The sequence below is a fragment of the Melospiza melodia genome, chromosome 15, assembly GCF_035770615.1.
Source record: "Melospiza melodia melodia isolate bMelMel2 chromosome 15, bMelMel2.pri, whole genome shotgun sequence".
Classification (NCBI taxonomy): domain Eukaryota; kingdom Metazoa; phylum Chordata; class Aves; order Passeriformes; family Passerellidae; genus Melospiza; species Melospiza melodia.
This window is the reverse complement of record NC_086208.1, coordinates 14,194,537-14,206,951: the sequence shown is the minus strand read 5'-3', so window position 1 is coordinate 14,206,951 and position 12,415 is coordinate 14,194,537. Positions and strand designations below refer to the sequence as shown.

General features: G+C 42.9%; 1 protein-coding gene across 16 annotated transcripts in view; it reads left to right on the top strand.

Annotated features, from left to right (window-relative positions):
* Positions 1-12,415, top strand: part of AKAP13 (A-kinase anchoring protein 13) — a 209,088-nt gene that overhangs the window by 181,997 nt on the left and 14,676 nt on the right. For all 16 annotated transcript variants that reach the window (XM_063169873.1, XM_063169883.1, XM_063169875.1 and 13 more), the window contains 12 exons: positions 2,020-2,087; positions 2,587-2,653; positions 3,809-3,944; positions 4,887-4,999; positions 5,557-5,703; positions 6,251-6,501; positions 7,125-7,247; positions 7,353-7,470; positions 7,985-8,233; positions 10,405-10,481; positions 11,817-11,998; positions 12,080-12,162. In XM_063169873.1, the coding sequence (XP_063025943.1) occupies positions 2,020-2,087; positions 2,587-2,653; positions 3,809-3,944; positions 4,887-4,999; positions 5,557-5,703; positions 6,251-6,501; positions 7,125-7,247; positions 7,353-7,470; positions 7,985-8,233; positions 10,405-10,481; positions 11,817-11,998; positions 12,080-12,162 (1,614 nt within the window). The remainder of the gene's footprint in view (positions 1-2,019; positions 2,088-2,586; positions 2,654-3,808; positions 3,945-4,886; positions 5,000-5,556; positions 5,704-6,250; positions 6,502-7,124; positions 7,248-7,352; positions 7,471-7,984; positions 8,234-10,404; positions 10,482-11,816; positions 11,999-12,079; positions 12,163-12,415) is intronic.

The window sequence follows — 12,415 nt, the reverse complement described above, 5'->3', positions numbered from 1 at the left end:
GTAGAACACCAAATATATCCCAGTTTAATGCTCTATATGCTAATGAGATAAAATAACCCACCAGTGTTGCATGTTTTAGCACAGATGTTCTTTCCTTGTTTTCAAGGCACGATGCAAAATTGTTTAATGTTTTCTGCATTGGCCAGGAAATTAATGTCATAAAAAAATTGGTGAAGGCCTATGTTGAGAGCTCACATCAGTGAGTGGTTCCTTCTCTCATTGCATCTAAAAATCAGCCTCAGATGCTTTGGAAATGATGGATGAGCAGCAGCAGAGGCTCTGATCCTCCTGTGCTGATGTAGGCTGGTGCTACCACCACTGCTCTGTCTCACCTATGGATGACTTTTAATGCCTTTTAAAGCACTGGATATTTTAAATCAATGTCTCAGCTTTTCAGTTATGCCCCCCCAGCTTCCTGAAACATCTACTCTATGCTGAAAGATTGTGCATTCTCTGGAACAAATGGGCAAGCAAAAGACCCTGATTTTTAGTAACATTCTGCCTTGTCTTTTTTACTTTTTTTTTTGATCAGTGATGCAGAAAATAAGGTCTTAGGGGTTGTAGTTATTAATACTAGTGACACACAGGAGTTAGAGGAACTTCTTTCTTGCTGAAGAGTTGAATTGGAGGAATAAAGTCCCTACAACCAGATTTTTTAACATGAAATAACATGAAAAAATCCTTTTTTTTTTTTTCCAAATGGTGCACACTAAAGAGCTGTCTTCAGCTTTCAAGGCTTGAGTGTGAATTTCATGATTCTGAATTGTCTCACTGCCTCTGTTCATGCACCAGAGGAGCTGGTTCTGTTCCTCTTTCTTGTTTGGTCATCAAGTTTACATCAGTTCTGGGTTTTTGCAAGAGTTTTCAGGTTGCTTTGTTCTGTCTTCTTGTGCACAGGAAAATGTGAGACATTGTCTCACCCAGCACCCAATAACCTTACACTCATATCTGTCAAAATGTCAGAATTACTGGCATTTGTTGAGTCATCCCAAATGTAAGAGATGCTACAAGTGTGAGCATATTTTGTCGTTCTGGACATAGAATTTTTTCGTTTTTTCTACTTCAAGAAATAATTCAGAACTTCACACTTATTTGTAAAATACAGCTCATTATCTATGTTAGTGTTGTCATGAATAAGTGGAAATATTTTTTTCTAAGCTACTGAATCTCCTCTTGAGCTGTCATCTTTCATCTGCCAGAAGAGTTAAAGCCTGAAACCCATTTCTCAATTCTTATTGGAAAAAAAAAGGGAGTTTTAATAATCTTTAAAAAATTGATTCCCAGATATCTGCTGGCAGAAGTCATGAGCAGATTCAGGGTATTCAAAAAAACAAATTAAAAATCGAAGCCACTCAGCTTTTGCTCTGGCATACATACAGCAAATTTCAAGCATCATGGTCTTTGCATTGGTGAATATGCTTTTGAACCAGAACTTCAGTTTACAGCAGGAAGTCCCAGCCTCAAGGATTCCTGACAGATGCTGCTCCTGTTGCCTTTTCTGGTAACCCTGCAGTACAGCAGCACTTGGGCTCTGTGCCATAGATCTTATCCGTGGTGTCTAAATTTATGTAAATTATTTTCTCCATCCTCCTCCTGTCTTATTGATCTCATAGTCCTTGTCTTGATGAGAACAGCATTTGTCTTTTTAGAGAAATACTGGCCCTACAATTGGTTTCTGTTTCTGTCTCCTGCTTCTGCTTTCCACCTTATTTTCAGAGGGATAATGCCATCAGGCATTTTTTTTCTTTAATCTAAGACCCCTGACAATTCAACCTTGCATTGATTCTTAAACGGAACTTCCTGTTAAATTCTCTGAGGAAATGTTATTAATAAAAGGCTAATTTTCCTGGAAAGCAGCTCTCTCTCAGCTAGTCATGCAAACCACAATGATGCCTAAAAGTTACAATTCTCAGTTGTGTAAGTTAACACTTCAGATTACAAACAGCAAAAACTGACCTATTTTCTGTGGGATTTTGTTTAATTAATTGGGGTTTTTTTTGGTTTTTTTTTTTTTGACAGACTGTAATGCAATTGTTCATAAAGGCTGTAAGGAGAATTTTGCTTCTTGTGCAAAGGTCAAAATGAAGGTAAGGGATTTCACCTACTCTACTGAATATATATATATATATATATATATATATATATATATATATGTATGTATGTATATAAAAAACACTTTCTGCCACGTGTCACAAAGTTTCCAGTTTGTTGTAAAGAACTTCAGCCCCAGTGCTGAAGCTTTCACATAATGAAAACTGTTAAATATATTGTTTATATGAGCAACACAGATTTCATTGCTTGCCCCAAATGCAAGGAACCCGCTTCTCCAAGCTAAGCAATGTTTGTGCAATGATTTCAGTTCACTTCAGTATTGTCATCACTTTCACATTTTCATATTGCTGCACATTTGTCCATCTGTTATTTTGCCTACTTCATTCAGAGAAAATAAAAATATATTTAAAAATACACGTACACTGAGAGGCTTCAGGAAAAAAAATAGCTTTTTTTTTTTTTGTTTTAGTTATATGGCACAACCTTCTGGGAGAAGGGATGAAGAAATTAAAGTGAATTTTATTTTTCTTTCAGCCACAGAGAGGGATGCTGCAGGCACATGATACCTCTTCATTACCAACAGTAACCATGAGAAACAAAAGTAAGACAATTTCTTTCCCTCTGCTTTGGGAGTGGTCTGTGTCTGCTGTTCTTAACTGTTCTGACAACTGATACTTGACATGATGAAAAATAAGGTTTTAGCAGAGCAGGGATTAGAGCATCCTCTGTGCATGCTAAGCAATATTTGAGATTTCAGAAGTTGTACAGAAGTTGTACAGAATTCATCCCCTTCTGCAGTGTCTGTGTAGCTCTAAGGAAATGTAAAATCATCTTAGATTTAGAAAAGTCACGTGTCATAGCTTGCAGAATGCCTATATCTGTTAAGGCCACAAAAGTTGGCAGATGCAGCCTGTGTCCATGGGTGTCTGACATGGGAAAGAATCCAGCTATGAGTATTAAGTGGAGAGGATTTAAAACACAATTATCTTTTGTTTAAATAGTCTTGGGCTTTGAGATAGGCAAAAGAGAAAGTTTAATTTTGAGTAGGAGGAATACTGACAAACTGTTCCTGACTTTGCTGAGGTAAACACTGCACTGCAGAGTGACCCACTGTCACCAAGGCTGAAGAATAGGCGTGAAATGGCCCAAACTGGTTTTGTAGGGCCATGATTTGATAAGCTTTGATAAAATAAATGATAGCTTGTATGGAGCCACACTATATAATACAGTTGTAATCACTGTGATATTTATAATGAAGTTCAGAGGTGTTGCTCCAGATAGCAGAAATGCGTCTGAAGAAGGAAAAATCTGGAATTAATATAAACAGATTCTTTAAGGTGTGTGATGGTATAATGGAATCAGGATTATCATTTCTCTGTGGTACCTCTGTGGTAAGAGAAAGCCATCTCAAAGAGTTTGACATCAAGGTCAAAGGTTATATGACTATGTGCCCAGGGAAATAAAAAGGCAACAGGGTGGATTGAGACATAGGGTTAATTATCAAAACAGTTAAATTCAGTTTCTGGAGTTGCAGATCCCACCTGGGTAATGAAGCACAGTGCGGTGAGTTCTGCTCGGGGGTCAGTGGTCTTCCCTTCCTATGGCTGTTCCTAGCTGCTGACACCCCCTGGGGGTGATTCTAGAAAGAAAAGGCAGTGAATTTCGGAGTGTGGATCCTTTTAAGTCATCCCCATGCCAGTGAGCAGTGGTTAAGGTGTTTGCACAGGCTGACTGTTGTCCCTCCCTCCCGTTGCAGGCTCGCAGCCCAAGGAGCGCCCGCGCTCCGCGATCCTCGCGCCCGACGAGAGCTCCGTCACCTCCAGCTTCAGCAACAGGAGATCACAGCAGCCCTCTGCGCTCTCCAAAAGTGTCTCCATACAGAACATTGCAGGGTAAGGCTCCTCCCTGCACACCTGACTCTGTGTGTGTGTGCTATCTGATGCTGCTGATGTAAAGACGTAATTTCAGTTTCACTAAAAATAAGTTCACGTGCTGTGACTTGCGTTAAAGGTACAAACGGGATCACAAACAGAGAAAAAGCCATGTTCTGTATGATACCATCAGTTGTCTTCTGCATAGTTTTATGTGAGTTAGTTTAGTCATGGCAGGAGTTCAGAGGCACAGCTGAGTTGGCCTGGTAGATTCAAGGCCACTTCCCAGGGATGCTCTGGGCTCCTAGGAAGGAATTCCCTTACCTTGGGCCAGATGCTGTGTAAGCACACATTTGCAGCTCAGGTATGATATTAATTTTTGTGTACATAACAAGAGAGTGAAGGCACAGAGCTTCAGTCTTCCTGTTTTTAGACTGCATTATACATAATTCATTACAAAAAAACGTAGAAGAAAATCTAATTTATGGTTCCTACCGTACTTGCATATTGAGCAGTTCTACATGTGAGGCAGGGACTGGCTTATTCCGGGCAGTTTGGATGTCCTGGCTATTCATAGGGAATTTAACTTCAGTCCATTTTCTGATCTTTCCCAGGGCTAGTGATAAGGATTCTTGTAGAGCCTTTGGTGTGGTGTTTTTTCGCACTGTTTGCTCCAAGGGCAATGAGGATGGGACGTGACTGGAATGGAGTTGTCCAAACTATAAAAGCTCAGGAGTGGTTCTTTATGGAAAGCACCGTCACTCACAACTGTAGCACTTACAGCTTCTCAAGCTCCAGTGGGTAGTTAGTAAACAACACATAAAAGCACATTTCTGTACATAACCGTGCAGTGCTGGCTTTGTTTTTCAATTCATATTTTAAATGCATTTATTCTGCTTATCTGAAAGCACATTTGGCTGAGTTTCTGTTATAAACAATATTGTGTGTTCTGTTTTTCTGCAGAGTTGGGAATGATGACAGCTTAATACACACTTGGAAATTCCTGTCGCAGTCAACAGACTCTTTACATAAAATCAGCCGGGTTAATGAATCCATGGAGTCACTGGTTGATGAAGGTAAGAGATCTCCATGGCATTTATAGGAGAAGGAAGGTCTCAGTGCTGCTTTCCAGAAATAGAAAATCCATTTTCAGCAATTGTCTTCTTTTATAATGGACAATTAAAGTGCATTTATTTTAATCTCAGAATATTAGTATGATAAACTAAAACAAAGCCCCACATAGTAATTTCTTTAGCTCATTGAATTATGGAAAAACATTTAGAAGGTTTCAGTTACAGTTGAGTTACTTGGAATTTAGCTCAGGGACAAACATTTCCTCTTCTGTTGTGGTTTTTTATTTAACTGAAATGTCGTTTCATGGCAGATTAGGAATACATTATCTGAGCTAGAATTTGGTCCATGTGAAAATGGTGAACAGGAAACTAGGAAATAACTTTTAAAAGTCTTTTTCATAACTAGTCTTTATGTGGTATGTGATAATTTGTGTCAGTAAAGGAGAATGTATGTGATGTCTGTGGTGTGACTGACAAAGCGTAAGCCTAAATAATTAGACAGGAGTCTCAAATGAGACAAATTACTCACATCTTAATGGCACTTCTATTGCTTTGTGAAGGTGCAGACATGAATGAAGGACAGCTCATGGGAGACCTGGAATTAGATTCCAAGCAGCTGGAGGCAGAGTCCTGGAGCCAAGCAGTGGACAGCAAGTTCCTACAGCAGCAACACAAAGATGTTGTGAAACGGCAAGATGTGATTTATGGTGAGACATCTTAACTTTTTACTCACTGTAAACAGCTCCTTGATAGGAACACTGCTTTGGTTTCCTCAAAGCCCAACTTTAATTCTTGAAGCTCCTAGGAATGTAATTATTCTGTGAAAGGTGTCTTTCTGCATTTCACATATCCAGAAGCCATCAAAAACCCCAGAAATTGCCTCTCCTCATTTGTCTGCTGATGACTTTCAAACTGGGTTCCACCACAAGCAGCTAGCTACGAAGTCTTTTCCTGAGGGATTCAGGAGCCATCCTGTATGGCAGAAGGGGGATGTGTAGGCTGGCAGTGAGGTGTTAGGAAGGAGAAGATACCAGGGCTGAAGGTTGAGACCTCAGCAGCAACATCCAAAGCTCTCTGTTGTGGGACACCTCTTTTCCCCTGTTTCTCTCACACATAAAACTCTTGACTGATGTTACAATTCCTGACATGAAATTTTTTTGAAACCACTTAGAGAAGCCCAGTTATGGAAAAGCTTTCTAATGGCAGCTTTTCCTTGTGCTCTTACCCATGAACTCTTGTCCTCATCCCATGCAGAGCTAATGCAGACAGAAATGCACCACGTCCGCACCCTGAAGATCATGAACGATGTGTACAGTGCAGCCATGATGAAGGAACTGCAGTTTGATCAGCAAGCAGTGGACAAGCTCTTTCCCTGCCTGGAAAACTTGCTGCACATCCACAGTCAGTTTTTCCAGCGGATTCTCGAAAGGAAGAAGGAGTCACTGGCAGACAAAAGTGAAAAGAACTTCGTTATCAGGAGGATAGGTGACATCCTAGTGAATCAAGTAAGTGCTGGAAAATGTTTGCAGTTCTGAGAGCACAGCTGGAAGCCAGGTGCTTTTCCTTCCCTCCTGTTTATGCCTGTCAGATAAGCACAGCTGATGGCACCTTTACTCTTAACACATACAAATTCCGCCTCTGCTTTCTGAAGCACTTTTTGCTCTTTCAGAGGAAGGTCCACTGTTGAAAATTAATTTACTTCATTTTGTGGGAAAGAGAAGCATTCACTGACAGGCACAAAACAGTTTGACCACAGACTGGAGTGTAGGCAGGAGCTCACAGCTAAATATGCCCAGTGTGTTTCTTGGCTGCATTACTGACCTGATGTTTAACTCAGAATGGATCATATTACTTTTCTTTATCCACGGTTTTTATCTTCTTTTTTGTCTGTTTTGACTCTTTTTGTGGTTGGCTTTTAAGCCATGGGAGTAGAGTTGCAAATTTTGCTGTAGTGACTCAATGAAGTCCCCAAATCAGCTCTTTACTCTCTAGAGATCTGCTTGCGTGGTCGAGCATGCTTTGGACTAATTTGATTTCCTCAAGCTCTTCTGAGAGCCTGGCAGGCACTGCTGGGGTGTCACCCCAGGAGTTCAGTGCAGGCTGGAGCTGTGTGTCCCTTTCTTTGCAGTTCTCTGGGGAGAACGCTGAGCGGATGAAGAAAACGTACGGCAAATTCTGCGGGCACCACAACGAGGCTGTCAATTACTTCAAAGATCTTTACAAGGACAAGCGCTTTCAGGCATTTGTCAAGGTAGGACCTGGAAGGACAGATGTACCCAATGGAAAAGACGTGTCCTTTCTGCACTCTGGGGGAGTGTTTTGCTGCAGAACTGAAATTTTCTTCTTTGTTCCTTAGAAAAAAATGAGCAGCTCCCTGGTGAGGCGCCTTGGGATTCCTGAATGCATCTTGTTGGTAACACAGAGAATCACAAAGTACCCAGTCCTTTTGCAAAGGATACTGCAGTACACCAAAGGTAGGGACCAGCTCCTCTATTCTAAGTGCATATTTGTTTGTCCATTGTGAAGTTTTAATCCTTTATGGCTGAAGCAGATTTTTTTACCAGCTAATCCGGTCCTTTTTGTCTCACATCACTGCAAAGAGATAACTGAATTCAATACTTCCACTTAGGATTAGTTGTTTAGGTACCTTGATTTAGTTGTTAAAAGTCTGTCTGTAGCTAATTATGGAGCAACATCCCTAGACTCCGAAGTCTCCTAGCTTGCTTTTTTAGGTATTAGCTAAAATATGTAGTTAATTTGTGCATTTCATCTCTACTGTCTTATATGCAAAGTGTATTGGAATATTCTCCAGTCTCAACCATGTATATGTAAAGGGTTTTGTGAAGCTCTCTTTAAGGGGGAAAAATGTCTCATTTAAGTATTAAAAGTTATAATGTGGGAACTTGGGAGAAGAAAAAGGAAGGAAGTAAAAGTGGGAAGTTAGACTACACAAAGTCAAATCGAGATGTTTCTGTTTCTTTTTTAAAGAAAATGAAGTGGAACATGAAGACTTGACTCAGTCGTTAAATCTTGTTAAAGATGTGATTGCTGCAGTCAACAGCAAAGTCAGCAAATATGAAAAGAAAAAGCGCCTTGGGGAGATTTACAACCGGACGGACAGCAAGTCCATCATGAGGATGAAGAGTGGCCAGATGTTTGCAAAAGAGGACTTGACGCATCGGAAACTCATCCGAGATGGGCCTGTTTCACTAAAGAACTCAGCTGGCCGGTTAAAAGGTAGGACTCTCCTGCCTTCTGCTGAGGAAGGATGCAGCTCACCCTCTCTGGATGTAAGATTAATCCAGATTGGTGCCTCCACCCTTGATTTATTCTTCTGCTTTGATAGATTGTGACACCAGCTTTCCCCTGCTGTACTCTCACTCCCCATTGCATTTCCAGTTCCTTGTGTGTGTTCAGGGGTGACAGAGAGCTGCTTTTCCTCCTGGTGACTGCATGCCTGCTGAGGGCGCGGGTGGCAGTGACACCTCCGTGTGTCCCTAACTTGCTGTGGGATACTCTGGGCCAGGAGGACACGATGGGGCTGCAGTTGCCCAGAGCATGGAGTCAGATCTCCATGCCTGTGCCACAGTTGCAGGAGTTGTGCTGGCTAAATCTGGAACCCAGCCTCAACTTTCTGGGCCTTTCCTTCCCTCTGAGGGCTGTGGCAGTACCTTCTGCAGCAGTACCTTCCCAGTTGCACTGGGATCTAGGGAGATGTCCCAGGGATTTGTTGCTCTTGAACCTCTTAAGCTGTTTTCTCAAACTCAGGAGAGGCTCTGATGTTCCTGCAGCTGCCTCTTGTTGGGTCAGTGTTTTCTTGAGTTGCTTTTTGTTTGTTATCACGTGGAAGAAGTATTTTTAAGGTGCTGTGCACTGAAGTCCTCCAGTGAGTTAAAAGCTAAATCTCCCAAGGAAACTTTTAGCTGGGACCACGGTAGCAGTAAGAGCAGACAGGGCTGTGCCTCAGGCCTGGCAGGAAGGCTGGGCTTCCCTTCCTCCCTGCAGCATAAGCTGATTAAATTATGGTCTATGGGCATGAATGGGGCCTGGGAGCCTGATGCCGTGCTGTGCAGGGAGGTGATGAAAACGTGGAATTCCGTATGGGGTATGATTTATTTTGAGGTTTTGGAAGCAGGAAGTTTACAGATGATTTCTAGGCACCCGAGACTGCTACTGCCTTCAGATGGTGGATGAAGCAAGTTCTGCTGCTGTTGTGAAATCGTGATTAGCACAGGCTCCATTTGCATTTCTTAATCATAGAAATGCACAAACATGTCTGTAGTGCAGACTCCCAGGGAAGGTAGGTCCTGCAGGAAGGCTGCAGACCCAGGGAGAAAGTAGATCGTTCTTATATTCAGGTTATTTTGTGGTATTTGAAATGGAGCACTGAAAATTATAGGAGGGACTTTTGTTTAAGGGTTTTAGCATTTCCACTCTTGCAAAGTGCATGGAACAGAGAAAAAGGCAGTCAAATGCCACCTTCTGCACAGCTCCCAGAGCCTGGATTTCATTTTGCAACTTTGCTTAACATTTAGTGGTTCTTTTATCTGGAATGGATTCTGTCTTCCCAAAATAGACTGGAAGGATTTACCCATGGGATGATTTAAGTTTCTGGTTTGCTTCCTCTCTGTCACAAGATTTCCCAAGTACATTACACAAAACCTCTTTGTACTGAGGGGTCTGGGTGGGGCATTACGCTGGGTAGTTGCTGTGCAGCTTTATGATATGTTATTAGGAGACTTGGAAGGCTCTACGTGTACTCTGGGAAAAGACTGATTTAAAATCCTCTGTTGGCTTGAGGTTGTGTTTCCTTCTCCCGTGAAAGAAAGCCAGGTCCTGTGTCTCATGCAGGCTCCCCTCAGAGCTGTGTTTGTCTGAGAGCAGAATTACTGGTGGCTCCTGAAGTCAGTATTTCCTGGGAAAGAAACTGCAGCTGACAAATGTTGTTATTGCACGATAATTTACACCCTGCAAACCACTCATCAAGAGAACCATAAAATCCAAAACTTCCCGTGCAGATATTTTGCTTGAGGGCTGAAATATTGATTGTTTGAGAAAACAGAGCTTCTATTGAATAAATGTTTCTGGCTTTCACTGTTGTGCCCATGTCTTAACTGGTAGTGAGCATGTGGCTGGAGAGGAGCACCCCTGCTCCCATGGGTGAGAGCAAATCCTGCAGGATGCCTTGGTGCTGATGTGTCCTGCTCCATGCAAAGCTGGTTCAGAGCTAACCTGATCTGGCATCTCCAGGAACTGCCCGTGCTCCTCCTGCCAGCTGGGAGGTTGATCTTGCTTTCAGGATTTGCAGAACCAGCCCTGCTCCTGTCCAGCACTGGTGTTATTGCAAGAAATCTTTTCTGGGGTGAGTTGTGTGGTTATACTGCAGTGGTGTGCTTCTTCTTTTGCAGAAGTCCAGGCTGTTCTCCTCTCTGACACGCTTGTGTTCCTTCAGGAGAAGGACCAGAAGTATGTCTTTGCCTCACTGGTAAGGCTTCAGCCCTTTTTTCCCCCTTACTTTTCTATGTGAGAGACCCGTGATGTGGTGTTGTGCAGCAAAGCCAGCAACTGCCTGCTAAACAACTTAATTTTCTTGCTCAGAACATTTTTGTTTGCTGAGCAGACTCCATTCTTTTTGATGGGAAAACATGTCCTCATGCCCCACCTCCCCTTCCTGCTGTGCCTTGGCACAGCTGATAATTGGCCTTGAAAACCTGCCTGTCACTGGAAACACTTGTGCTTTGCAGTTTGTGCACACTGGAGCAGTGACTGGGCTGGGAGGGAGTGAGGGGATAATGCAAACTTTGTAAAAGTGGACCTCAGCTGGAGGAGATGTTCAAATGCACTGTGAGCTGCTGCAGGGGGCAGTGAGGTGAAATGCCAGGGCAGTAAATTCAACAGAACAGCTTGAAAATAAATGAGAAATATATTTGTAATGTGCAGGAGCAAAAACATTAGGTTTGAGGGCAGGCCCCAAAAAAGGGCTGGGCACATTGACCTGCTAAAGAAAACCTGGTGCCTAATGGAGTCTGCTGGGCTGTACCTTCCAGGCATGGTCTAGACTGGCTAAACCCTGTGACCTTTCCACTCTTTGAGCATTATGAAAGCTGATAATTTGTTATTCCAGTTCCACCAACCCTCTGCACGGGCTCAGTGCCCTACACAGGGGAAGCTGATTTGCATCAAGTCCTGCTGGTGAACCAGATCACCCCAGCTGCAGCGTGTGGTACAATGCACAAAGGGGCTGGCTCCTGCAGATGACACAGCAGCCTGGGGACACTGTAACCCAGCAGGCTGATGACACAGAGACCTAGCACACGGTGAACACCACCTCAAACACAGGTTCTGACACAGCAGTCAGCTGTGAGCATCTGAGAACAGCAGAGGTTTTGTGGGATTTGGAAACAAGACTTTATCCTGGAGAGAGATGGTGAAGACACTGTGTGTGAAGCAGGCTAGCAAGCTGCACCAAGTGTAAGGAGCTGTGATATTGATGACAGGAAGAGTGTGGTCAGTAGAAAATGAGATGAGAGCAAAATATGCTACAGTTTACAAAACCACAGAGTCAATTTAAAATTAATTCTTTCTTGAAATGAAAGGAGGTAAAATTGCTTTTCCTCCATATTTCTTGGAGGAAAGCAAGCCCATCCCTTTTGTTTGACCCCGTTGAAATTATTTTGGCTTTTTATTAGCCAGTATGTTCAGAAAATGTTTGCAAACCTGAGAGATGTAGCACTGTGGTTTATTGAGACCTTTTCAATGCTAGTTTGAATCTGGGAGCTAGCTCTGGTCCCCTTCCTCACCCATTTCTTTCCATCTGAAGGACCAGAGATCCACTGTGATCTCTCTGAAGAAGCTGATTGTACGAGAAGTGGCTCATGAAGAGAAGGGTTTGTTCCTGATCAGCATGGTTGGGAAGGATCCTGAGATGGTGGAAGTCCATGCCAGCTCCAAGGAAGAGCGCAACGGCTGGATACAGATCATTCAGGACACAATGCACACCATGTAAGGCACTCAGCTGTTCTTGTGGGGCAGGGGGTGCACTGGGTGTGTTCCTGTAGTAATTGAGCCGTGTCTCCTGTCCAGGGATAGAGATGAAGATGAAGGAGTCCCTTGTGAGTCTGAGGTTGAAAAGAAATTGTCCGATGCGAAAGTGAGAGGACTGAAAGGTAAAATCTGCCTGGAACAGAGCTGGGAGGCCACTGTGGAAAAATGTATGGGAGTTTCTTGGATTGGGTTTTGTGGTCGAAGTGTGACTTTTTTCAATCCTGAATCCAGCAAATAACTGCAGTCCTGGTTTGTAGATTGCCTTCCTTGCATTATTTATTTTCCGAGCCTGCTGTGCCAGATTGCCCAGGGCACTGTCAGGCTGCCAAGCCCAGCACATATTGTCATGCTCCACTAGATGGGGCCAATATCTCA